The 26551-nt window shown below is 40.9% G+C and overlaps 3 protein-coding genes across 7 annotated transcripts in view; 1 reads left to right on the top strand and 2 right to left on the bottom strand.

Moving 5' to 3' along the window:
* clocka (clock circadian regulator a) overlaps positions 1–26524 on the top strand; it is a 49329-nt gene extending 22805 nt beyond the window's left edge. For 2 of the 3 annotated variants that reach the window (XM_034581938.1, XM_034581937.1), the window contains exons 22-23: positions 37–322; positions 1220–2331. In XM_034581938.1, coding sequence (XP_034437829.1) covers positions 37–322; positions 1220–1459 — 526 coding nt within the window. In that variant the 3' untranslated portion in view covers positions 1460–2331. Of the gene's footprint in view, positions 1–36; positions 323–1219; positions 2332–14387; positions 14398–26510 lie in introns of those variants that run through there. The other variant, XR_004613542.1, reaches the window with a different exon arrangement.
* tmem165 (transmembrane protein 165) lies at positions 7102–17047 on the bottom strand. Of its 3 annotated transcripts, none has more exons than XM_034581941.1 (7): positions 16696–17047; positions 13716–13941; positions 13445–13620; positions 11538–11720; positions 10515–10620; positions 9628–9774; positions 7102–9547 (listed from the first exon to the last, which is right to left on the bottom strand). In XM_034581941.1, the coding sequence occupies exons 1-6, from the start codon at positions 16852–16854 to the stop codon at positions 9698–9700; spliced, it is 927 nt and encodes a 308-aa protein (XP_034437832.1). In that variant the 5' UTR covers positions 16855–17047; the 3' UTR covers positions 7102–9547; positions 9628–9697. The 3 variants fall into 3 exon arrangements, with proteins under 3 accessions (XP_034437832.1, XP_034437833.1, XP_034437831.1); XM_034581942.1 differs by having other exon boundaries at positions 7102–9537; XM_034581940.1 differs by having other exon boundaries at positions 7102–9520; positions 9615–9774; positions 16696–17046.
* On the bottom strand, positions 17598–20339 carry srd5a3 (steroid 5 alpha-reductase 3). Its single transcript, XM_034581939.1, has 5 exons — positions 20099–20339; positions 19778–19929; positions 19502–19687; positions 19284–19409; positions 17598–18429 (listed from the first exon to the last, which is right to left on the bottom strand). The coding sequence occupies exons 1-5, from the start codon at positions 20305–20307 to the stop codon at positions 18170–18172; spliced, it is 933 nt and encodes a 310-aa protein (XP_034437830.1). The 5' UTR covers positions 20308–20339; the 3' UTR covers positions 17598–18169.
* Positions 26525–26551: the final 27 nt, after the last annotated feature.

Below are 26551 nucleotides of genomic sequence, written 5' to 3'. Positions count from 1 at the left end.
TTACTGCCACCTTCCACCACTTCCTGTCCCACACAGGTTTCCTGCTGCTCCTCAGCTGCTCACCAAGCTAGTGACAGGACAGATGGCATGTGGGGCAGTCATGGTCCCCACAACCATGTTCATGGGCCAAGTGGTGACAGCCTTCGCCCCTCAGCAGGGCCAGACGCAGACCATCAGCATCTCCCAGCAGCCTCCACCACAGCAGCAGCAGCAGCAACAACCGCAGCAGCAGCAGGAACAGCAGTTACAGCCGCAGTCACAGGTCACAGCCATGCAGCCTGGGCAGGCTCCACTGGCCCAGCAGCAAACACAGTTCCTACAGGTAACACTCAAAGTGAAATGAAGAGTTCCACTGCACCAGGTATCTTTGTACTTTGGTAGCTTCACATTTTTACTTAATAGTTTCAATAAAACAGAATGTGTTGTCAAAGCTCATGTTACACGACTTGTGCAGAGTTCCCTGTTCATGTGACCATCTATAATATCAGCATGTGTCCACAGGGTAGCAATCTATTTACTATATACCATAAATTAATTTGGTGAAATGGAAAGTATGCATGTGATGTACATTGAAGTCACCACTGCCACTCTCCACTGAGTAGCAAACGCACAGTAATCAGCATCAGTTGTCATTTATTTACATGGAAAAAACTAACATTTGACATAACACTGTATTTGGGAAAGTTGAATAAAGAAAAAGCTGTGGTGCGATCTAATACACAAACAGATCTAAAAGAAGATTTTACAGTGAAAGTATTAATTATTACATTAATTATTTGATTGACACAGATATAATTGACCACTATTTTGACAATATATCAATTTTTTCAGATATTTGTTGAGAAAAAATAGTGGGAAGAAAATGCTACAATCTTCCTTAATATCTCAGATTTTTTTGTAAATCTAGTAGCACACACACACAGACGAACAATATAATAAAAACCAATCCGTCCATGGCGGAGGTTATAATGGATTGTTGCTGTCCTGTGATGTTTAGTCAAATGAAAATAATATTTTTTTGTGCAGTTTATTTTGCTACTCAGGGGCTTTGAGGTGTCTTAGTGGTGTCATTGCAGATCCTTTACAAAGTAGATGATAACGTTCCTCATTTCAAATACCAAAACTCAAATGTTGCCTGGTGCAGTTTTAAGTAAAATCTGGTCTCAGCTAGTAAAGGTTTTTCCCAAAATTCATCTAAAATCACATTTTGTCACTGAAGGCTTCTCGACTTCTTCATGGAAACCAGTCCACCCAGTTGATCCTGCAGGCTGCGTTCCCTCTGCAGCAGCAGGGTACCTTTGCTGCCGCAACCCAGCAGCAGCAGCAACAGTTACAGCAGCAACAACAGTTACAACATCAACAACAGCAACAGCAGAAGCAGTTACAACAGCAGAAACAGCAACTGGCTCCTCACAGAGCAGATAGTTTGTCTGACCGCTCCACTACGCAGCCACAGTAGCTGGCTGCAGCCAATCAGAAGTGGATTGGGCCAAACCGAGGTGGGGGTGTCTTTGTGATGGCAGTCTCAAGACGGGTTCTGCTGAAAGTGCAGCCCTGAGACCAGGCCTCCTTTGTAAGTGATTTTTCGCTGTTTGCACTGATCTCCTGAGCACAAAGTGCTGCCGAGAAGAGAACTCAGGACCGTGCTAGCTGCGGCTCTGGCAGTTTGCTTTGTCTCTGGTTTGAAGCCTTTTCTCCAAGAAAACGGGGAGCCATGTTTCCCTGTAATGGACTTCCCCCCCCCTCCCCCAGCCCTCTTGTTGTGTGTTTATTGCGCGTGTGTATGTGAGTGTGTGTTTGCAGGAGCTTGTGTGTGCGTGCACTCTAGTCACCCTCACAGGATTATTTTATGCAGAGCTCACCAGTTAATGCAGTGAAGCTTCAATCAGAGCTTCAAGGACGTCCTTCTAAACAGCCCATGGCTAGTTTGTTTTGGATGTTTTCTCCTATTCTTGTTCTTCGTGTAAAAATAATTATGGGTCAGAAAATATTTTTAAGAATGTGTTGTAGATTGAACTTTTACTGTACAGAACATCTTGTGTAATATATACTGTAAATATATTGAAAAAGAAAGAACTAATATTTTATATGATGCATGAAATGAAATGCATAGTCTGTTATTTGCAGCTTTGAATATGCTTTTTTTCTAGTCTTCTCAGAAAAAAAGATCTTAAAATGCTCTGTGGCTGATATTTTCACAGGCTTCCTTTCTCCTAGGGGATGTTTGTTTGTGAGTCTGCATAGCAGACAGAGTCGATGCTGCTTGTTGTGTCACAGTTTGTTTAATCCTTGACCCATATTTTCACGCAATTTCATAAAACTGTCAAAAATGATATACGTTTCAAAATTCAGCTTGAGACACACATTGTGAATGAAGTAAATGCTACCAAGGTTAAGCTAAACATGCAACAGTAAGATTGCCAACCTAATCCTTCATATATCATTATCTATTCAATTTTTAGCACTTTTGCCATCCAAAATTCCTGTTTGGTGTCTGAAGACACTTAATTCCGTCTCTAAACATTTATCCCTTAAAATAAACTTCACTTACAAGATTGGCAGTCAGTCCTGTTAACCCTTTGCTAATATGTTCAAACTAAGAGTTATATGATTTGTGCCAGTGTAAGGTTAATCATATGATTTCCCATCAGCAAGCTGATAATCTATCCATTCTTTTTTAGCTATTTACCTGAGTCAGCAGGGGGCACAGAGCAGCGCCCCCTGTGGCAGCTGTGAGATGGCCCCAAACCACCTAACTAGCTCAAATACTGTCAATCTGTTGTGTTTGGATGCCAATGTAGGTTTGCAAAGCAAGGAGCAACACTTGAAAACAGACACTGTAGTCTGCCATTGTTGATGTTGTGCGTAAAGTCGTCGCAAGTGTTGCTGGGAAACTAGAGACGTAGACAGTGAAGTAATAATGTGGTTCAAGGCCGATTCTAGCCAATGGAAAAGCCAATTGGTTCTTAAAAGGTTTGCAAGTTGAACCAGCACCAGCCCAGCATTAGCACTCCGTTCGATTCGCTGGAAAGTTCTTTTGGAGAAACAGGAGCTGGACACAGTAGTCCAGTCTGAGCCACATGCATTATAATAAAGAGAGATAGGCCGATCACCCTGCAGGGATCTCATAACGTTTTAAGTTGGTATAGCAAATTTATTAGTCAGCAGTTGCCACTTTAAACATCCAGTAAACACAAAGCAACATTAGCTCTATTTCTGATGATTGCAAATCCACCATTCAGTCTCTTTTAGCTCTGTCTTTGGTCTCCCCCGACCTCTGAGGGAAATATTGGACTCCGTAGCTGCTAAATGCTCCACTCTGTTCACCAGCTAGTCGCTAAGTCGGAGCAGCAGTCGTCTGCTGCGGCCAAAAGCGGCACATTTAGAACAGGGAGCTTAACTTTGAGCTTGAATGGTTTGTTTTTCATTTCAGCTTAAAAATACACTTAAACTTCATTATACACAATTTGATGTCTTATTGGCTCATTTGATGACAACTTGACCTAGGTACACAGTGCTAGTACACACACACACACACAAGCCTTCTTACCATCTGATCTAATTCACCACCAGATGGTATCAAGCTGACAGCTCATTCTTCATCTGTGTGTGAAGTGACAGGCTGAGCTCGACACACGGCCACAAGTCTGGTGACAAACATCCAATGTACATTTTTTGAGCTCTGGTGATACTACGTGCACTTTGTCTGTTCACCTCCATGTGTTTGGCTGTTGTGTTCTTGTGTGGGAAATTCCTGTTTGACATAGAAGTTCACAATAATTCATCCACTGTTTGGTTTGAGTCTGGCTTTGAGTAGCTGTGGAAAAATGCTAATAATAACCCTCATTTGTGGCTAACTGCTTGGGGATACAGCCTTGGACCCAAGAGCTGGACCACACACACACAGACCTAACAGGTTAACATTAATGTCACATGTTACAGCAAATGCTGAACTGCCATATGCTCTGAAGCCCAGCTAAGTTTGAACATTTGAACATGCAGAATGTTGATTTTGACAAGACCGCCTACCCACAATTCATACTTTGGCATGTTGATTCCTTTGTTCAACCCCAAAGTTAACATGGTCTGTCCTAAATGTTGAGTGATTGGGGTGGTCACTTCATTTCTCCTGCAGTGTATAATTTAAATCAATGGATTCTCATTTCAGAAGATGTTTGGCTTGGATCACGTTTGTGTCAGTAGCTATCACGTTGGCTAAAGTGGTCCTTTCATATTTACCTGGTTATTTTATAATACATGTAGAGTGTGTGGTTTTGTCTCCTGTTGGCTTTCACAAACAAACACCAGCGCTGTGTCATGAGTATGGACACTATATTCAGTCATAAAGTCATTGATTTTTCAAATTGCATGTAAGACATCTAAGGGACTGTATGAAAAAGTATCGGCAGTGGGGCCTGAACCTTATGTTTCATAGAAGTGACTCTAAAGGAGTGGAATGAGCTGTGGGTGAAGTGATGAAAAACAAATGCAACATTTTGGAGATTTCCAGCTGCTCTGTTTTGAACCAAGAGCCTCAAAAAGAACAGTTACCAGCGGTGTCAGTGAACGAGCCGACAGAGCACAGCGACACACGTCAGATTTGAACTTCACTCACAAGTAGCATCACAATAGTTAATAACATTATAACTGACAATAAAGTGACGCTGATGAAAACTGCTCTTTCTTGAGATGATGTTCAGTCCCCACTAAGAACAATAGTCCATGTCACTGTTGCTTCATACAGTCCCTAACGCCAGCTGTCTCCACTGTAGTTGGACCTCGTGGTCTGCTCCATCTTCACAGCGCTACTCCATCCTTCCCTCGTCATCGGTTGTGCGGCAGCTCATTTCAGTTTTTAAATAAAACACATTAGTTCCCTGCGAAACACAATTTCACAAAGCTGCACAGGGGACCTGGATCCTCTGGAGTGAGATTCACGAGGTGCAATAAACCTGCGAGAATGTAATTAAATGTCATTAACATGAGTGTGTTGCATGAGGAGGTGTGTGGCTGCGAGAGCCTTTTGCACAATGTATGATAGGACTGTTAATAAGAGAAGTAAATTATTTAGCCTTTAAATGTGCAAACCTAAAATGAAACCTACGTATAAAGTTCCAAATCAAGAGTTTAACAAGAGAGAAGGATCTAAGCCAACTGTGACATACATATAAAGACTGTTGAACCTTTTCCCCAGAAAGAGCTGGTTACATGTGTTTATACAAAGAAGAGCCCGACCGATGTGGACTTTTGGAGACTGCTACAGATATTAAGTAAAATAATCTGATCTTGATATATTGGCTGATATACATATATTTATTTATTCTGAATTGATACCTATGGTATATCAATATGAAATCCTAATGACAAAGAAATGTAATTGAGGCTTGCTATTTTACAGTTAAACTTTACTATAAATAAAAAAGTATATATATAAAAACCTTTTTTTTAACATCAAATTCAATCATAAAACAATGTGAAAATAATTCACATCAGCCGACACCAATGCAAATGCCAATATGTCTGTGAAAGGCTCATTTCTATCCACCAAAACATCGGTCGGGCTCTGAGACGAAGACTGTTAGATTTAATGGTTCTTTTCTCTTTTCATGATCATGTTCAGTCTTTACCTGCCAGTCAAGTTGTTTTCCTTCATGCTGGAATACAGGTGGAAACTGACACATTTTAAAAGACAAAGCAATGCTTTTTCTTTTCAAAGTTATCAGTCAGTGGTTTTCCAGTCATAGAAAAATGAGGGGAAATGTTTTGTTATCCAAAGAGCGGGGCACTCCAGAGGATGAGCCCTAAACGAAAGGACACGGTGAATTCTGTTCAATGTTTTGTAGTTCTGATGTGCACACTAGAAGCTCGTGTCTCAGTGTTTTCTCTCTGCTTTCACGTCATGTTTGTGTAGCGTTTTGGTTTGGCTCAGGAAATGTACTGCTGCAGTCCACTCAGCCACGTTTCTAAAAGGTTAATGCGCTCTGAATCCTGCAGGTTTATGTCACAGCAGCTGTTTGGCCTTTTTCAGGTGATGGTGAACACCTGCTGTGACATCACTGACTCGGCTGCGGCCAATGGTTTTATTAACTTTGATCAGTAAATAACTACATGCAGCCGTCAACTACTTAGACCGTATTACATGACAGGAATATAAGTCGGCCGGTCAAAAATCATTTTATTACCATTAATAGTATCAGTGCCAGAATTGCTGCATTCAAACCACTTTGATACATTAGCTAAAATATTAAATGAAATTATTTTCTGTGTTTTAGTTTTAATGTAAATAGATCAGTGGTTACCAGCATTTTGACTACATCATTACCAAATTGACAATCATAATTATTTTTCATTTATTACTCTGACACTTCACGATTATTCTTTTGGTTTATTAAATTGCAGAGATACATTTTCCCCAAAACTGAAGTTTATGTCTTGTTTTATTTAACCAACTGTCCAAAAACCGAAAAAGTAAATTTATTGCGATATAAAAGCAAATCTCTGGGATTATAGTTTATGACTGATCACTTATTGTAAGCAGCTGTAATTGTATTTGTATGTTGGAGTAATAATTAATAATTACAGCTCTAATCTATAAAGTTTCAGTAAAGCTGTATGTTACTTTAATTCCTCAACCTTATCATAAAGTGGTTTCAACACTTAGGTCTCTGTACAGTTTATAAACATTTCAGTTTATGCTGTAACTCTATTAATATGGATTTAAGCATGTATAAGTGTTTATTAATGCACTTTTGAACCACAATTCCTACTATGACACCAGTGAGCTGTTCATGTTTTAATGGAAAATGACTAAGAGTTGTAATAATATAAAAAATATATTTACGAGAGAAGGAATCATTGCTGATAAAGTTCATTAATTAACACTTAAAATTTCCTTCTTGCAACATTTAATTACAGCATGTGTTATAATAACTTTTCTTTGTATAGCACTTATCTAAACAAGGTTACAAAAATCCATGGCAAAAAAATGAACTAAAATAAAAGGTATTCAATTTACTTCAATTTTAAGCACCAAATCATAAAATAAGACCAAGACCTTGAAATTTATAGAGAAAAAATATATAGACCTTTTCTTTTTACAGCGCTTAGAAATAAAAACTTTTATTGTTGTGAACATTGTAACAGATTCTGCCCCAAAACACTTTTCTTGCAGATCCACTACTGCCACCTGCTGTTCAGTTTGAGGTTCAGCATCTTTAGACATCAAACATTATTCCCTCATCAACATCAAATAATCGGACAGTGTATTTGTAACCCTCCAGATTTTGGTCTGCATGTGTGCTGCTCTGCATTTATTTCTTGAGCCAAACTGTTCAGAAATTCAACACAACCTTCTGAAGCAAATGTATCAACCGTTTGCTCCCCTTCAATCTGAAATAAATCCCTATGAAATGTCTCCGGTGTTCTGTTTCCTCTGGCTCATTACTGTCTTTTCAGCCCACGTCTATCGGTGACCATCTCACATACAGAACAAACGACTGGTTTAGAAAGAAGACAAGACATGAAACATTTTTATTGAGAGAAATTTTCAGATTTCCACCAACCTGTCCCACAAACAGACGGATTTCACAGCCGGGCACAGCCTGTCAAATATTGACAACACAGCTTTGGCCTGTTCAGTTAAAAAAATAATTCCATCCCTCGTTTCTTTTGACCTCTTAACCCACCCTGTTCTCTGTCTACAGTACGTACGCTAAAAGAAAATGAAGCTAAATAAATACAGAGCATTTTAAATAAAAGGGAAACATAGGGCTTTATTACATTGCTGGTTGAGGTGTCGCTGTAGCTACAACACAGCTGCTTATGGCTGAAGAGGGTCAACAAATTGTACAAATGACATGGTGGTGATTGTGTCACTTCTTCTGTACGTCATGTCGTCATGATTACATTCTGTCTGTGACTCTAATTGTTCTCGGACAAGAACTCTGGAGTATGTCCGCCCAGTTGGGTCCAGACTTTATACAAAGTTTTCCAGTCACTGACGAGCAACACAGTGATCTCTGGAGCGTTCAGGTGTTCTTACAGTCTCACGTGGGCTCACTCAGACATTATCCTGTTAACTAGGGGGCTGGCAGGATAAACTAGAGAAAGTCAGGAGCCTCTCACTCAGACATTTGTGTTCCTACATACAGATGTCAGGAGATTATCTGGAGTTTAGTCCATGTTTGAAAGCATCTTTTGTGATTCAGGCCAGTAACAACTGAAGCACCAAGTTGTTTATGAATATGGCTCTTATCACAGAGGAGGAGTTTTTAACCTGTGAAGCTAATTCCTGACCGATCATCAACATGATCTGTGCTCTTTACGCTGTTGGTAACTGATCTGTCCTGAATGGTCTTATCACAAGTGGTCAGCGTGAACGCACCCCAATGTGTCTTCAGTAGTGTGTCCTGAGGTCCGATCAGAAAAAACACATTCTGAGTTGGTCCGAGACACATGTGGCCACATCTTCACATTGTGAACACAGATCTGTCCTGGGCCACATATGAAGGACCGCCTACTCAGCGGACGTCCTCTGACCTGCTGCAGTTTAACAATCAATCAAATGTTTCCTCTTAAGAGTCCATACATTGATTTGTTTGTGGCCACACTATCAACACTGACCACCACGATCATGACTGATACTGGAAATGGCTAAAACCTCACTGATTCATTCCAGTGAGATCCGACCACATGTGGTCCCAGGAGACACATTCAGGACAGATGTTGATACCAGGTGTGGACCAATATCACCACTATGTGATCAGCTTTTTGAAGAGGAGCTGTGCTGTAGCTCTATGGATACTATATACTGTAAGGTATGGCGACACCCGAACGTAGAGGTATTCTAGTTGTTCAGGACCCAGTCTCTCTAAAATAACTGCTCCTTTGTATCAGCAGCCAAAGGGAATAACTCAGAAATATTTCAATGATGTCTCTGTCTCAACTTAAATCATATCGCACTTCTTGGGGAGTTTGTTGTAGATTCTATTAAAAAGTGTCTCCCAGAGAGGAAGGTGGAATAAACACCAGCATCTGGGCTCACGTTAAACAGACAAACAAAAGGATCATTCAACATTTATAAACAAGTAAAAAGGCAATGACTTTGAAATGGACTTAGTGTCTAAAGGAGATGGCTAAGTGTTAGAAAGGTACTGCTTGTCGGGTTCTGACTGAGCCACATAACCTCTACCAGATGGGTTGGAGGGCAGCGAGTGTGCTTCTTCCTCTTGCACACTTTGTGAAGAGAACAAAGCTCGAACAGGAAGCCACAGTTCTTTCTTTTCTCCTCTCACACCGACGTCTGTTACTCAATGTTTTCTCCTCAGTACTTCAGACTTTCTGCTTTGTAAGTATTCAGCGACTCCCAAAAGGTTTTGGTGAGGAAAATCTTATTTAATGCTAAATTTGCATTATGAGAAACCACTCAGATTTACAGGCTCTAGTGGAGCAGAAGTTGTCTAAAGGAAGGAGGAAGGGACTTTGGCTTCCTGTTCAACTTGTCACACGGTCTGTTGCACACGCACACACACACACACACACACACACACACACACACACACACACACACACACACACACACACACACACACACACACACACACACACACACACACACACACACACACAATCTCTCAACAGCAAGTGAACCAAAGTTTACACGTATATACAGAGTGAACCTGAAAAGTCGTTCTTCCAATCAAAATCCAGACTCTGGCTTGATGAGAAGGGCAGAGAAGGCGAACGCCAGAAAAACAATTCCTCCAATGATTGTAACTGTGGAAACAAAACAGGTTCAGTTATCATTAATTTCTTCTAATGAGCAAAACCACCAATGTAACCTAAACCCAAGATTTAGGAAAATAGACATTCATCCATTTTTTTCCAACATACAACATTTGTTTCTTTCTTACACTGAATATATCCATGTGTGTGTGTGTGTGGTCCAGGTATTACTCATGTTGTGGGGACCTAAATCTGTTTACAGTCACACTATGGGGACTCATCTTCCTCAGTCATGGATCGATCGATCAAATGTGGAAATAAATAAATAAAATTGTGAAAATAAATTCCAGACATCCTTGTCACATCTGGACTACACAGGTCACTTCTAGAGATGATTTATTCAGTATAAGCTGTAAATAACTTCGATTTCGATCTCTCTCTCTCTCTCTCTCTCTGAGGGTACGCAAAACCATGGTGTTAGACAACACACACACACGAGCCAACACATTTATAAAACAAATAAAAGTACACATGTGAATAGTAATGACAGCAGTCGAATATAGATTTTTCTTTTTTTGTCTTTGAATTAAATTAATTCTCACAGTAGTTTTTGTTTAAACTGGTACAAATACTACTACAAATATCTTGCCTACTCACATTTTGGAAATATATTTATCTTTTTTAATCTGCCTGTACTCACCAATCAAATGAATCAAAGCAGCTTGCTTATAATAAGGATTGTGAGGTTTAATGGTGTAGTGACAACAGGATATGAAAACACAGCAACGTACCTGTTCTGACAGATATTTTCTGGGCGATCATTCTCCCTCCTATCACAGCCAGTCCTGTACACAAACAGTGTCCCAGTGTACCGCCCACAGCAACTCCAAAAGGATCCTGGGAATTTAAATAAAAAGTGAATTTCATGTTGATGTGAAAGAAAATTACACCTCGGCTTTGCTGGCGATTTTAATTACCAGTGTATTAGCACAGCACAAAGTGGGTTGTGATGTAGTTAAAATAAATAAACACAGGCTTTATTTCCCACTGGGGCCACACACAATAAACATGTAGACACTTGAGACATTGCAACATAACTACACACACATGAATGACAAAAGTAGTTTGAATCTTACTATGTTATTACAGATGTTGAAATTTTGAGTAGTTAGAAGTAGTTATATTGTATATACAAATTCTTACTAGTCGCAGGTAAAGTCAAAACGACCTTGTTAGTTTTGAATAAGTTGATTCTGGATGGTCAACCTTGGTTAAGAGGAGTTAAAACTGCTTGTCCACAACTGCTCTCTCTCCTCGTTGAGTCGGGAAAGCGACAGTCTTCAAATGTGGGTGAACATTTTACGGTAAAACCTGAAGGAAAACCTGTGGAAAGCTGATTTCACATGACACAGCAGCGCAACTGCAGCATGAACCTAAAGCTGTTCACGATCCTCCAGTAAACTGAGAGAAGAAGAAGAAGAAGGTCTCCAACATGTTTTCTCTTCAGGTTCATACCACAGTGATGTTGTGCTGCTGTTCCATGTGAAATCAACTTTATACATTTTGCAGCAAATGCTCTTTGAGGGCTTTAATGTAAAGTGTTCCCACACTTTTGACGACTTGTTTCTGCTGTATCAATAGTAGTTTATTTGTCTCATCACGTGAGCTGTTTACTGCCCCCACATCAGGAGCGTTGCCACAGTGTGTGCCGTGTATTATATCAGACCAGACTAATCGATTACTACATTAGCTGCCAACTATTTTTATAATCGATTAAAGCCCTAATATTGTGTCAAAGAAAATCTGTAACAAACCTCCCGTGCTGCGAGAATAATGGTGGTCAGCTGGGAGCGGTCCCCCCACTCTGCGAGGAAGGTGAGGGTGAGGGCTTGGAGGAAGATGGGTGAGATGAAGCTGTGCCACTTCCTCTGAGGCAGCGTGTTCCCTGATCCAGACTCCACATCTGCATTCCCATTGACCAGTTTAGATCGCTGAAGCTGAGCAGACAAAGACAGCATGATTCTACTGAAACACTGGATGATGATTCCCCCTCATCAGGAGACGTTAGACCAACCAATCGTTTATTAGGGTTAATTCTTGTCAACTATTTTTATAAATAAATTTGTACCTATTAAATCAGTTAATTGTTGCAACCCTAACAGCTTTACAAATCTATTGAGATAGCGGAATATTTTTCATAACTGTCACTTCCACACAGGAGAGTTTTAGATTGGATCAGCGGTATGACTAGTCATCTTTCACTTTAAAGTACTATACACATGTGCTTCAACAGTGGCACTCCTTTCACCACATGTTATGGAGCCATTTTACATAAGTACAAAGGTACAGAGTCCACCTTGTTCCACCTAGAAACTGACAGCTGAGCTACTCACAGAAACAAATATACAGTATGTCTGTGTAAAAGTGAGGTGAGAGGACAGATGCCGACTCTGTGTTACACATCATGCTTCTGATTCCTGAACGGCGGCATGCTACATGAAATCACATATGGCTTGTTTGGTAAAGTGTAAACACGCAAAGTGGACCAGCAATATATCAGGATCTGTGTTTAAATGGGGCTTATACCTCAGAAAGAAGTTGCGAGCAGTCAGGGAACAGTAGCCAAACTAAGAGATGTAATGTGGCCACTAACATAACTGCAGCATGTTTACTTACACGTACTGACTTAAAGTCAATAGGAGTTGTACAACTTGATGTTCAAGGGATAAGAGTGTATTTCTAGGCCAGAGGCTTAGAACTCTGTCCTCCAGGACAAATACAGCCCACGAGACATGACAGTAGTTATTATTTTTTCTGAAATAAAAACAATTGTAGTCTAACATGTTCTGCAGAGTGGTCACTTCTGGCTGAATGCCTGACGGACACATGATTATTTTCTATTGGAGTAAAACTGTGCCCAGTGTGCAGGGACACAGTGGAAGTGATGAAAAAAGGTCAATCTCAAGCATCATTACAGATGGAAACTTGCAGCTTAACTGGATGTGTTACAAGGACAAATGCTCTTGGTTAAAGTTACAAGCTCTGTGGGTTAGTTTGTGTTGCCAACGAGCTGCTTTCACAAGAACACATTCTGAACAAGGTCCTATTAAGCAGTCAAGTTTTGTGATGAGCGAGCTGAAAGCTAAAAAGCTGAAACTTCAAGAATAGGGAGAATTTGCGGAGGAACCTTTTTGCTGCTGCAGAGCTGGGAGAACTGGACACAGTCAAATTGTGCATTGTGTGCATAACAAACAGCTTGCATGACATCTGATTATGCAGGTGAGAGTGAACAAAAGGAACTGAAGATCTTTGTTAAGCTGTTTAGTTTGGAAGCAGATGATGTGTTTGACAACCTGAAACATGAAATCATTGAGCTGCAAATCAATAATCGCTGAATATATACGGTATATTCATACAAGGTTTTCCTTCTCTGTGTGATACCTATATAACCTGTTTTTCACTGAGATCAGGACATTTGCAGGTTACAACTTGTTATGTCCTGGTGTGTTGCAAACACAATCGCGTGTGCAATCGTTGAGACTTAAAATACACATTTCCAAGAAATGCAGAAATGATGCAATTTGGCTTCAGGCATAGCTTTTAGCTGACAGGGTCATTGGAGTAGAGCTACAGGGTTTTTGCAAGGTACTGGGAATATAATAAAAGAGTTATGAATTTTGTCCAGGTTGCTACTAACCAACCCAGTAAAAACTTGACTCACCTCCTCGTCCTTCTTCTTGATCTCTGCCTGCACCTCCTCCAGCTCCTCCTGACCCTCATCTGGACTCATCTTCAGCCCCTCTCTCAGCATGCGCACACCAAAGATGGCAAACAGAGCCGTGGATACATAGTATGTGTAGATTCTAGGGATGATGGTGGTGGCATAACCAAACAGCACTGTGGAGTGGAGTGGGGAGTACACCTTATTATTGCTTGGAGAGGATGCAGTAATTCAAAAAAACACACAGAAACAAACATCCACTTCTACTAACCAGAGAGACACGTCATGACTCCCAGGGCCAGAATGGCGCCTGTCAACACGGTGAGACGGTTGTAGCGCATGGCCATGATGGCTGCGATGAAAAATGTCTTGTCTCCCAACTCTGAGACGATGATGACGGAGATGGAGGCTGCGAAGGCGTGAATGAATCCCATGTTTCCTTTGGTGGAGTCATTCTCTGAAATTACAGGGCCCACTGGATGAGGACTTGGTGCTTTCTGCAGAAAGAAAATCCACACAGAGTGACAGTGGGTTACAGTTAGTAATTATGTTCAAGTGTTGTATTGTTACACTAACAATCATTGTATATTGTGCACCTCTATTGGTATTGACTATTTGCAAAGCTTGCTATGTACATACTCCTGTACTTCCTCAATACAGTAAGTATCTATCAATCATGTATATGTTTTAATAATACATTTTATTTGTGACAGTAAAAACAACAAGTTAACATAGCAGTTAGACAGTTATTTAACATTAAAAACAATTATATTACATACACACATCACAGATTAAAAGCAGATTTAAAAAGGTGAGTTTTGAGCCCATTTTTGCAGGAGGTGAGTGAGGGAGAATGTCTAAGGGGTTGGGGGAGAGAGTTCCAGAGGGAGGGGGCAGCGATGGAGCAGGCCTTGTCCCCCCCGGTGCTTGGACAGGGTGAGAGGGGTGAGGAGGTTGGTGTATCAGAGGTTGTGGGTGGGATTGTGTCGGTGCAGGAGGTCAGAGAGGTTAGAGGGGGCGAGGATGTGGAGGGTTTTGTATGTGATGAGGAGAATATTAAACTGTATTCTTTGTTGAATGGGGAGCCAGTGAAGGTTTTGAAGGATGGGGGTGATGTGGTCTCTGGTGCGGGAGTGGGTGAGCAGACGCTGACGGGCGGCAGAGTTTTGGACCTATTGTAATTTGTAGATGATTTTGGTGGATGTTCCGTAAAGTATGCTATTGCAATAATCGAGTCGTGAGGTGATGAAGGCGTGGTTGAGTGTTTCAGCGGCTGAGGAGGAGAGGGAGGGGCGTATTCGGGAAATGTTTTTTAGGTGGAAGAAGTCTGTTTTTATAATGTGGTTGACGTGTTGTTCAAAGGAGAGGGTTGGGTCGAAGATGACACCGAGGTTACGGATGTGTGTGGGTGCGGGAACAGCGAAGCCGTCGATGGAAAGGGAGACATTTTGGCAGGAGTTGGTGATTGATTTGGGGCTGATGATGAGGATTTTAGATTTGTGGCTGATGAGTTTGAGAAAGTTATTTTGCATCCAGGTCTTTACAACTGTGAGGCAGTTTGCGAGGGTGGAGTAAGTGGTGGGTGTGATGGATTTAGTGGAGATGTAGAGTTGGGTGTTGTCAGCATAGCAGTGGAAATGGAGGCCATGGATGTGTATGATGTTACCGAGGGGGAGCATGTAGAGAATGAAGAGGAGGGGACCAAGCACCAAACCTTGGGGGCCGTGTTGGAGTTGGATGATTGTTGCTGATGAACTGGTGGCGGTCGGAGAGGTATGATTTGAACCAGGAGAGGGCAGTGCCAGTGATGTGCAGGGAGGGCTCAAGGTGGGTGGGGAGGATGGAGTGGTTGATGGTGTCAAATGCAGCACTGAGGTCAAAGAGGATAAGGATTTTGAGAGAGTGATCCTCAGAGAAGAGGAGAAGGTTGTTTGTGACTTTGATTAGGGCGGTTTCTGTGCTGTGATGAGATCTGAATCTGGATTGAAATGGTTCGTAGTTGATTGGAGTCCAGGTGGGTTTTGAGTTGGGAGGCGACCGTACGTTACAGTATTTTTGACAGAAAAAGGGTTAGGGTTGGAGATTGGAGTTGGGTCTGTAGTTGTTGGGGATGTCAGGTTCAAGGCCAGGCTTTTTGAGGATGGGCTGGGGGGACAGAGCCAGTAGACAGGGAGGAGTTGGTTATAGAGAGGATGAGCTAGCGGAGAGCAGGGAGACGAGCTATGACTAATGTAGAGGGGATGGGGTCCAGGGAGCAGGTCGGAGTCTTCATGCCAGACAGTGATTTATTGAGTTCTGAGGGGGTGATAGGGGAGAATTGGGAGAGTGAGCGGTCAGTTAGGGAGGGGGGGATTCATGGTGGGGTGGTAGTGGCTAGTTGTTTGTAGATGTCTCGATCTTTGATTGGTAAAATGAGAGGAAGGGGTTGCATTTATCAGCTGTGAAGGAGTGGTTGAGATTGTCCATGGGTTTGAGAAGTTTGTTAATTGTGGAGAAGAGGACCTTGGGGTTGGCAGAACCAGAGTGGATGAGGCCAGAGTAGTAGGTGGAGCATTCTCAAATCAATGCAGTATCTATCCTGTATATGTTTTCTAATCAATACAGTAAGTATCTATCTATCCTATATGTTTCTTTTCTAACTATTAAAGTAAGTATCTATTCATCTATCCTGTACATTTGTACAGTATCTATTTATCCTGTATATTTTTTCTAATCAATAAGGTATATATCCTGTATATGTTTCCTAATCAATAAGGTATATATCCTGTATATGTTTTCTAATAAATAAAGTATATATCCTGTTTATGTTTTCTAATCAATAAAGTTTATTTCCTGTATATGTTTTCTAATAAATGAAGTTTATTTCCTGTTTATGTTTTCTAATCAATAAGGTATATATCCTGTTTATGTTTTCTAATCAATAAAGTTTATTTCCTGTATATGTTTTCTAATCGATACGGTCTGGATACTGCTGGGCCCACATGCTTCACCGACACCTCTGATATGCTTAAACTGCTGTGGACATTATCACATCTCGTCCCTCACCACGTTCCCTCCACTTTCCTTCACATGCACACATAATCACCAATTAGCCTGTTAAACTGAAACACCGGAAAACAATGGGACACGTCTGTGTTAGCATGCAGGCTAGCTCGGCTGTGCTAGCATACAGCACTGACGGCGATGGCGGCAGATAAGGCGCAAATAAAAGGTTTGACTCGCAGGGAGACATTGACGGTGCAGCTCCTGACCTCCTGTGGGAGCAGCTCCTGGACCGGGACCGCTTTGTGCTCCTCTGGAACTGCAGCGATTCCGACCGACAACAACAACACGGCGGCGGTGAGCGGAACCAAGACGCGTATAACACCTCTCCCAGCCCGTCCATGTGCTCCACACAGCGTCACAGACATGATTGCCCCCGAAGCACCGACCGAAGACCGTTGGCTCGTGGATTTCTCTTCCGTTAATCACTTGATATCTCCGGCAGCAGGACGGGCTAACTTCATATTAGCAGCATCCACAATGTGAGGGTGTCCTCCGTGATACACGTCACCCTCAGAGGAAGCCGAACCAACTCGCGAGGAAGTTACAACCCTGCTGTGGCACTGGCCATAAAAGCTGAGCGATGATTGGACCAGCGCAACAATGACGTAGAGCCAGTGGCTGACGTGCGCACCGGAGAGCTCAGTGATTGGTCAATCTCACTGTCAGTATCAGATGCATTGAGACCTTAGTAATATAATGTAAAATATATATATATATAAATAAAATAAAATAAAATCATCATTAGAGGTTTATTGTTATATTAGTGTCATAAAGATCAGATCTTAAAATATGTCGGTAATCTTTAATATGCAAATGTTCCTTTTTTAAATGTTTATTCAGTGGTTGCATCGGCCACTTTTAAAGTCTATATATTCAGCAATGATTATTTGACAATAAATATACAAGTTTAAACACAAAATTACTAATCTTTCATTCAATAGTATCAGTTTTCAGCCACAGGTTGACTACATAGACTGTATGACTATCAATTATATCGCCATCTAGTGGGTTCACCAAGTCATAGCATAAACTCCACATGGACTCAGATTAATACAGATAAACAAGCACACAAACAGAACATCGAGCACAAATGGCATGATTGTTTTTTTTTTTCTATTTTCATTTAATTACAATTATTTAGAAAACATGTACAACTGTCTCATTGGTTTCTCTCTTACCATCTTCTTTGGGTTTCTGTTTTAAAGAGAACATTTTACATTCTGCAACAACATAAACAGATTTAAGAATTAGTCTCTCCATTTCCCCTTATGTTCTGACATTACCTCTTATTAAACAAATATTTAAAGTTGCTTATTTTAACAATGCAAAAATATGTTAACATTTCATGAAAGTATTTCGTTTTTACAAAAACAAGGTCTTGCTGTAACAAACAAGTGTTTTGTGGTGAGCTTCCTCATTTCTTCACATCAGTGTCTGAGGAACAGCTCCCCTTTCACCTGGACACACCTCTGCTGCAGAAGAACAATCCTGCAGCACTGCTATGCCTCATGTTCACACTCGGGAGCAGCTGCACTGCATGAAGTCCTTTTGAGTATCGAGCAGCGCCACTTGGTTGAGTGCCCTGTTTCAATCAACGCGGTGAGAGGTGAGTTCACTCCTGCACATTCAGATCCTGTTCACTCTTCCCAAAATGGAATGCATAACAAGGCGCACAACTATTCAAAACACAAAAGGTATGAATGCTTTTCTGTGTCTCGGGTATGATTCATATTTGCTGATATAAAGCTCATGACAGAGCTGTGCAGCCAGTGCCTGGTTGAAGAGCACATAGAGGACAACAAGCCACCAGGTGAAAGACAGGCCTCCATACACCACAGCCAGTGAGATGTAGATCAGCAGCTCAGAGAAGTAATGTGGGCATGAAACCAGCTCAAACCAGCCTCCGGTTGGCACTCTGTGAGCCAGCGTCTCCACTGAACCTGCAACACAACAGACAGAAAATACATCATGTGACTTTTATATGACCAATGAATGACATGTATATGTGTGTAAGGGGTCCCTCATGCTGACTATCCCACATATAAAACACAGAGGGTTTTTCTTTCCTTCTTTCCTAACTTTATTCATGTCAAAAATATTACATCACATAATATTCTAAAAAAATAATAAAATATTAAAAATGACAACAACAAAACAAACAAATATATCAAAATCAAAAGAGTTACAGTTCTAAATATGATAATGTCATTCATGGAGCACTTTCATAAAGGCTAACAAATTGTCCCAAGTACCTGACTGATCATCTTTGAACAAGTTCTCCAAGCAATGTAAAACAAACATTCATTGACCTAGAAGTGGACAATTCTCTCTCTGTTCTCTTTTAATTTGTATTAGAAATAGATTGATCTAAACCTTTGCCTTTACTTACCAATAATTTATCCAATTTTCAAATGGACTCAAAAATGCAGACTAGTAATCATCACATCATATTTTGCAAATAAATGCATATTCTTCTATTTTGGAAAAATGAATCTCCTCCTGCTTTTAAGACGTTTTCGGACCAAATATCAAATTTCTGACTTTGAGGGAAATTAATTGAATTGTGGACATGTTTTTCGAGAGTTCCATTATTTTCTTGCTTGGAGAACTTGCACACAGGGTTTTTAAAGCATCATTTATCTCATTGTTTTTCTTTACAAGCCCACAACTCAACTCACTACCAAAAGGTAGCAAGAGAAATATCTTATCATCATACTGTAGGAAATGCTCATTAAAAAAATCACGTGTAATAAACAAAACACACAGGAAGTGGAAGAGAACTGCTGGGGCCTACCTGACTTCCCAGTGCGCAGCCTGGCCAGCAGGACCATGGACTGGTGCTGCAGCAGCGAGGCGGCAATGAAAAATCCAAACCCAGCCACGTGAAACCAGCTCAACTGGGAGAGGAGGGAGCCAGCCCCTTGAACAGAACAGCACAAACATCAACACAACATAGTAGAGGCAGTGAATAGCTCATATGGAGGGGGGGGGGGGGGGTCTTTTCATTCTCACCTTTCCCCCCATGATCTGAGCCGAGCACCGTTAACCCCAGCACAATGTAGTACCCAAGGCCGAAGACATACTGCAGCACGTGCATGGCTCCATCCGAGAAGACACTGACACACAGGCACTCCAGCAGCCTCCGGAGGGAGTGGAGCCAGAGCAGCAGCTGCACCAGGAGAGTGGACAGCTGTGGGACTACAGGCAGGACCAGCATCAGACACCAGAGTCAAACAGGGGGAGTAAAGCTTTAACAGAGCAGAGGAGGGGAGTGGGGGGGCAGCCTACCCTGGCTGTCTGCGCCTCTTACACCTGACAACAGGTCTAACGTCCCCGCGAGCCACGACGGCAGCGAGTGATGCTGAAACGTGAAGTTCAGGTACAAGGTCAGGAGGAAACCATTCCAGCAAACCGAGACTGCGTAGAAGTGCCAGAAACACCTGGAGGGGACAAGAGGCTTCGGTCAGGATGCATGTGCACGTGCAGCTGAATCTCCATGCTCAGATTATTAAGAGGTAAACAATGGTGTTACAGCTTAAAAACTGAATTTGAATTTACTTACACATAAGTCACGGCTGTGTTTGAGCTGCGCGGGGAATCGTCTCTTACCTTTTAGGGACGTCGAACACTCGCAGCCATTCGTCTCGTTTGAGGTTCTGTTTGGTTTTTCCGTAGCGAATAAGATCCTGAAATACAATGTACAGACGACATGTTTGATATTTTCCGGAGAGCTTGTGAACGCAAAGAGCCGCGAGGAAGCAGCAAGCGAGAAAAGACCAGAAGACACGAATCAAACTCAGGAGTGAGCACCCAGTCATTTTTACAGTGCGCCGTTGTTTTGTGTAACAGGGAAAAGGGGCCGTCGGGGAAAACGCTCGCAACAGTTCCGGGTGAAATGTGACGGGAATCAATTCAAAATCAATAATTCAGATGTAATAATCTGATTTATGAACAGGTACTCGTGTGAAATGTGCATCAAACAGTGTCCGTGAGAAGAGCTGCAAACTGTGCGTTCAGATTCAAAATGTGTGAAAAATGCTCCAGCAGGTGGCAGCACTTTAAACACACCGCATGACAAGTAAAGCCAACATGAGAGTATTTAGACTATTTACTCTTTGTCTTGTCAGTTTGACTCAGAACATGCAAAGTTAAATGCAGTGGTGGGGGAGGTATTTAGATTAGGCCCTAAGAACTGATTATTTCCAATGTTTGACAGATCTTTGGAAATGTTATGGGAAATGTTTTGGAAATATGAGATATAAACAAGTCAGAATGGTTTAAAACAAAACTTTGATGATTTTTTGTGTTGTTGAATCAAGTGTCTGAAACCACGCTCTTATTCTAATAGCATTGAGGACCAAGAAATCAGGTGAACATTGCCAGAAACTGGAACCGGAGCTTAAAATGACTTAAATAACAATTGACTATGAATGATAAACCAATCAGTTAATGGACAAACCATTTCAACTCAACCATACAGGATAGAAACAGACTGCAACTGACCATCAGGGCTGAAGAAAAACTCATAGGTGCCAACCTGCTCTCCATTCAGTACTGACACACCTCTAGACTGAAGAAACGTGCACGGAGCAACACTGCATACCTCTCACATCCTGTTGTTCCAGCTGTTCCAGCCTCTCCCCTCAGTGAGGCGCTACAGAGCACTGAACAATAGCCAGACACAAGAACGGTTTCTTCCCACAGGCCTGATGAACACTTTGCCAAACACTTAAACCAGTCACACATTGTCAGTAATAAGTAAATATATATATATATATTCACCATCTAAAAATGCCCAGTCTTTAACATGTACAAACCACCATTCACTGTCATTCTCATGTACATATCCTGTACACTGTAAATAACTCAAATATACATATGTTCATATCACCCGCTAACAACTTACAAGTATAGTACTTTTTTATTGCACTCCTTGCACAGTGTGAACATACAGAGCAGCTGATTTGCACTCACTCTAGTCATGGTGTGTAATCATCACTATACATTGTTTGTTTTTTGCCTTATTTTTTACTTAAGAATAAATTAGTAATATATGTTTGTTTACTATATAAACATATTGAGATCAATGTTAAACCAGAGTCAAATGTCCTGTATTCGCCCACATACTTGTCCATTAAGGCTGATTCTGATATGACTACAGACATCACATCACTGGATTATTATTACAGATTAACTGAAACATGAAAGCAACATTTTAGTGTATTTTAGCCTGTAGAAGATGATTTATTATTAGTAAATAAATTTATAGGAATGTTTTGCATTTTATGAATTAATCATTTGTGTTGTGTGCCTAATAAATGTGACTTATTAGGTAATACGAATACATGGGGAAGAACAAGACAGAGTACTATGGAGGAATGGTGGTGAATAAACAACTGAGTATCTGTGAAAACTGAGTTTGTACATGTAGAAAATAATTTGCAGCTGTAGAATATAGTCACACATGTCTATAGGTAAATTTGAAGTCACAGAGGTTAATACTATAGGAGTTTCAAACTTGTAGATTTTTGTCACTCCCATAAATACCTTCTCAAAATCTTCATTACAGGTTGTAAGATCCCAGTGTTGCCCCAGTACAAGGGTGGTTGGTCCAGCTCTCAGTTTAAAGGGTCAGAGTCCATAGCCCTCGTCGTCTAATAAGGTTTGTAGGACTGATTATGCTGGTGGTGATTAGACTAGACTAGCTTCTAACTGCCTACATCCAAGTGCCTAACTGAGTAACCCCACATTAAGTTAGATACATCTCCCAGTCACTCTTGTTAACAGCAGCTCTCCTCTTATAGACCTGAGCTCTTGGTGAATCGCTAAGAATTTATTTTAGAAACCAAACCCCTATGTCAGATTAAGATTGAGTAAATGTTGATTCAAAATTTGATAAACAAATAAAAGATTAAAAATAGAAAGAGCTGACATTGTAGCAATCTAAAACCTCAGGGGTTAGACTACATGGCCTTGGTGATCTATCCCTGCCCATGGAGCTTTAGGAGATCCACGGAGGAGCTGTGTCTAAGTCTGGTAAATTTCCATGACAGTTTTGTGAGCACAGAGAACTTTGGGTCCAAATTATAATTATGTTTACAACACCTTGGTTGCAAATCACAAATTGAGAAAGCCCTGCTCTTACACGTTTTGCTATAGTTCTTTTAGCAAATATTCATTTCCCTTTGAAGATGTAGTGAAGCAAATGTTCTGTGTGCATTGGTGTTGAGATGTGAGTGAGAATTTAGAGCAATTCTCTGGAGTTGAAATCGGCACCTCTTCATCACACTTTGATCTTCGGTCCGGTGTTACCAAACAAGAAGTTGAACTGACCCAATTGCCTCCATGCTCAGTTTTGTGCTGAGTTCTTGAGTCAGATGTTGACCACCCATCTGCATGATTACAATGCAGTAATATGTCAAAAGGAAAAGAAGTGTGTTTGTGTGAAAGACAAAAAAAAGCCTTTGAGGCAGTAGATTCCAGGATGCCTCTTAGAGGAACACAGTGTCCTGTATGAGGAAGTGTGGACTGTTTCCTGCTTCCCTCCCTGCCCTGTCCTTTTTTTTACTGCACCAAGACCTGGACCCTCTGCAGGCCCCTGAAACACTGCCTCGTAAACAACAGGGTGAGCACTGGATAAGAAGACTTGAAAATACTGAAAATACAAATTAGTATGTCCAGATTCAAATAGAGTCAGAGGATAAAGGCCACTTACATTCCACAGCTCCTGTCCCCATACCACACCAAAAAGTTTTGATATTCTCAAGATTAGTGTTCATCTCTAAATCATTAGCCATTTTTCTAATTTTTATGCCTTTCAGTGAAAAATAAAAACTGACTGGACACCAGGCTTGTAGCTGCCAAGGCAACTCTTATCATAAAGACTTGAAGCAGGTAGAAATAACTAGCATGGCTATCTTCAAGGATTTTACAAATGCTATGTATTGCTCCACTAAAGCTCGATAATAACCCATTTAACGTGCTTGTCTACAAAAGACTAAAGTGTAGAAACAACAAATTACTGTGGTTCATCCAAACTATTTCTTGGCTGCATGCTGTGACCTCTGGCCAAGACATGGTCCAGTTTTAGGGATATCAGTGCTCTCATCTAACTCTTAAGCAAATCCCAAACTGTCAAACTATCCCTGTAACTGCCAATAACCATTTTTCTGTCCCCTGGATGTTTGGGGTCTATCTCTGTATGTTTTCAATGATTTTTGTGTCTGCACCTCTCTTTTGCTGTTTTTTCTCTGCTCTGCAAAGGTCTTTAGATCACGTGAGTAATTTAAGGCCTCAGAGTTCCTGTGATCAGTTGGACAGTGTGAGCAGAACCCTGAAATTTCAGAGTAGTCGATTTCTAATGATGTGAAATACGAAAGCTGTGGCAGCTGTGGCAGCTGTGGCACAGGGGGTAGAGCGGGTCGTTGGTGGTTTGATCACCCGCTCCTCCAATCCACATGCTGAAGTGTCCTTGAATCCCAAATTGCCCCTTATGGCTGTGTGTCGGCCGTGTGTGAATGGTGTTTGATAGAAAAAGCGTTTCATAGTGGTACTGTATGAAAGTGTGTGTGAATGGGTTAATGTGGCTTGAAGTGTGAAGGGCTTTGAGTGGTTGATAGGACTAGAAAAACTAATGCAATATAAATACACTCCATTTACCATTTCAATGAGAAAAGCAACCCAGTGGTCGGCGCTGTCAATTTGTACTAACCTCACTCAAAAACAACTTGTTGGCCATTTCATCTTGATTTCAGTCTGAGATATGGGTTATATTTTTATTGTGTCCGCATGTTTGTCGTATGTATTCGACTCTGTCCTGTCTGACTCCTTTGTTTACGATGCGTAGGTGACCACATTGGTTTCTCCTGTGGGGATAGCGAAGTTACCAAACACACTACAAACATTTCCATGATACATTTTCCCTACCTCATTTCTTGTAATAAGTGCTTCATGCTGTGACCTCTGCTGAGTTCCATGTACTCTCCACTGATGCCATCTGTGCTGTGCCCTCTTTTCTGTTCCTTACAACAATGCAGAGTGAACACACAAACATGACCCCCCCCCCCCCCCCCCCCCCCCCCCACCTCTGTCTCAGTGCGTGCCCATTCTTTCTGTGTTGAATTGTGGGACATTGACCTTTGAAATCCCTCCTGTGATCTCAGAGCATACACACAAACAGAGCCAAGACAATTCACAGCTTTTTATTTGTGAAGACTTTTGAATAGGAGCTATTTTCACATGTGATTTCATTGCAAACTGTTGTTGAGTTTACTTCTATAAATGTACATAGCTTGCTATAGTTAAAAAAAACTCCATAAAAACTAACTAACACTATATTTAGTGTTATTTAAACAGCTTATTCTTATGCTATGTGACTATTCTGTTAAAAGTTTTGCACACAAATTGAGCAGACACCACACACATAATGTTTAATCAGCAAGATCCAAACATATGAATATCTTATGAAGTACTATTTTTCTTAATATTATTATTTTTCGATTTTCTTTCTTTCTCCCTTTATGTAAAATATTTTTTTTCTTTGTCTTAAATGAGTTCACCTCATGCTGAGTTTTGAAAACAAAGGTAGATAGGAAAATGGAAAATGTTTTCTCTTTCCAGTTTTCCAGTGGTACATTTAGTGTCCTGCAGGAAGTGCTGGTGAAGAAGATGGTAGGTGGTCGGCAGGGAGTCCCTGTAGGAGTGACCAGGCCAGGAAACATGTGGACGTAGCACATAACATACAAACTGATCAGCTCCCTATATAAACCCTGCTGATTCCACGCCAACTTCAAAACGCAAACCTCCTCCTCCTCCTCCTCATCATCATCATCATCACCATCATCATCAGTTGAAATGTCACATTCATCACACTGACTGCTCCCTGCCTCCCTGACATGTTGAGTCACTGTCCGAAATTATTCAACCACTTGAGCTTGAACTTCTAGACTCTCCTCTTTGGGCACAAAATCAACTCTCATCCATTAATCCTGTAGAATGTTTAGAGAAGTAAAGCAGCACCGTAAAAGCAGATTATACCTATATTGCAGAATTCAAGGCCTTAAACCTAACTGACTTAGTTACAACCTCTCCCATCAGAGGTACTTAATAAAATGTTTTTGAAAACCAGAATTAAAAATAATGTTCAAATAGCAAAACCAATCAATTCCAAAGCTCAAATCATATTATATAGTCAGATTATTATCACTTGAGTCCACAGTTGCTCTCAGATCTATAGCTTTAGTGTCTTTCAGCTCCTTGTTTTGATTTTCCAGCTGCAGCTATACAGTTTTTTTTTACTACGCCCAACAAACACTCATATTATAATAATATTATATTGGGGGAACACAAATACATGGCTCCAAATAAATGGGAGCTAAGGTTGATCCATATTGCGGGAGCTGTTTGATCACACTATTTTCTCTAATGGTTGTTTACGGTGGCACTGAAGTGCAAAAAACAACGTCAAAACATAACAGCAGATAAGAAACACTATTAACTTCCAATGGAGAAAGCAGGTACCTGCTATTGTCATTGCTTGTCGCTGATTGGACGGACTTTTTAACAGGAAGAAAATGCTGACAAAACTTGTTCCGTGATTTGCAGTTGTGTTTGGAAATTTATTGTGTTATGTGATTTGAAATCCATGCTACCCAAAGTTAGTGTTATCATATTTCATTGTTTTCACATCTTGTTTTACTGCCAACAATTGGGCAGTAAAAATCAGTCAGGCTATTGTAACCTGGGTTTAAATGAAAAAAAGAAAAAGAATCAAAATGTTCCAAAGTAACCAACAAATTGAGATTCACTGGTTTCATTTTTGTTTCATTCAAAGTTTGATATAAGCAGCAAGGGGATAATAGGCAAAATGTAATTTGAGTAGCTAATCTCCATGGCAATTAGCAAAACTACAGAGACATTTGCTTACTTAAATACATTTCCATCAAGAACCCTGTTAGAATAAATAAACTTTACCTTAAAGTTTGTCTCATGTGTCAGAGGAGATGCTCCTCCCCTGCAGGAGGCTGAGGCGCTCCTCTCCATCCTCATCACACACACACACAC

Source organism: Hippoglossus hippoglossus, chromosome 4 (assembly GCF_009819705.1).
Source record: "Hippoglossus hippoglossus isolate fHipHip1 chromosome 4, fHipHip1.pri, whole genome shotgun sequence".
Lineage (NCBI taxonomy): Eukaryota > Metazoa > Chordata > Actinopteri > Pleuronectiformes > Pleuronectidae > Hippoglossus > Hippoglossus hippoglossus.
This window is presented reverse-complemented; position numbering and strand designations above follow the sequence as displayed.

What these genes read in the sequence shown, in the direction of transcription:
- tmem165 (XM_034581941.1), bottom strand. Translation starts at nt 16,854, where the DNA reads ATGTCTGTGACGCTGTGTGGAGCACATGGACGGGCTGGGAGAGGTGTT. An exon ending in AGGAGCTGCTCCCACAGGAG is followed by an intron (nt 13,942 to 16,695) that starts GTCAGGAGCTGC and finishes TTCTTTCTGCAG; the next exon opens with AAAGCACCAAGTCCTCATCC. An exon ending in TTATTCTCGCAGCACGGGAG is followed by an intron (nt 10,621 to 11,537) that starts GTTTGTTACAGA and finishes TTAAATTCCCAG; the next exon opens with GATCCTTTTGGAGTTGCTGT.
- srd5a3 (XM_034581939.1), bottom strand. Translation starts at nt 20,307, where the DNA reads ATGACTGGGTGCTCACTCCTGAGTTTGATTCGTGTCTTCTGGTCTTTT. An exon ending in GTGTTCGACGTCCCTAAAAG is followed by an intron (nt 19,930 to 20,098) that starts GTAAGAGACGAT and finishes TGTCCCCTCCAG; the next exon opens with GTGTTTCTGGCACTTCTACG. An exon ending in CTCAGATCATGGGGGGAAAG is followed by an intron (nt 19,410 to 19,501) that starts GTGAGAATGAAA and finishes GTTCTGTTCAAG; the next exon opens with GGGCTGGCTCCCTCCTCTCC.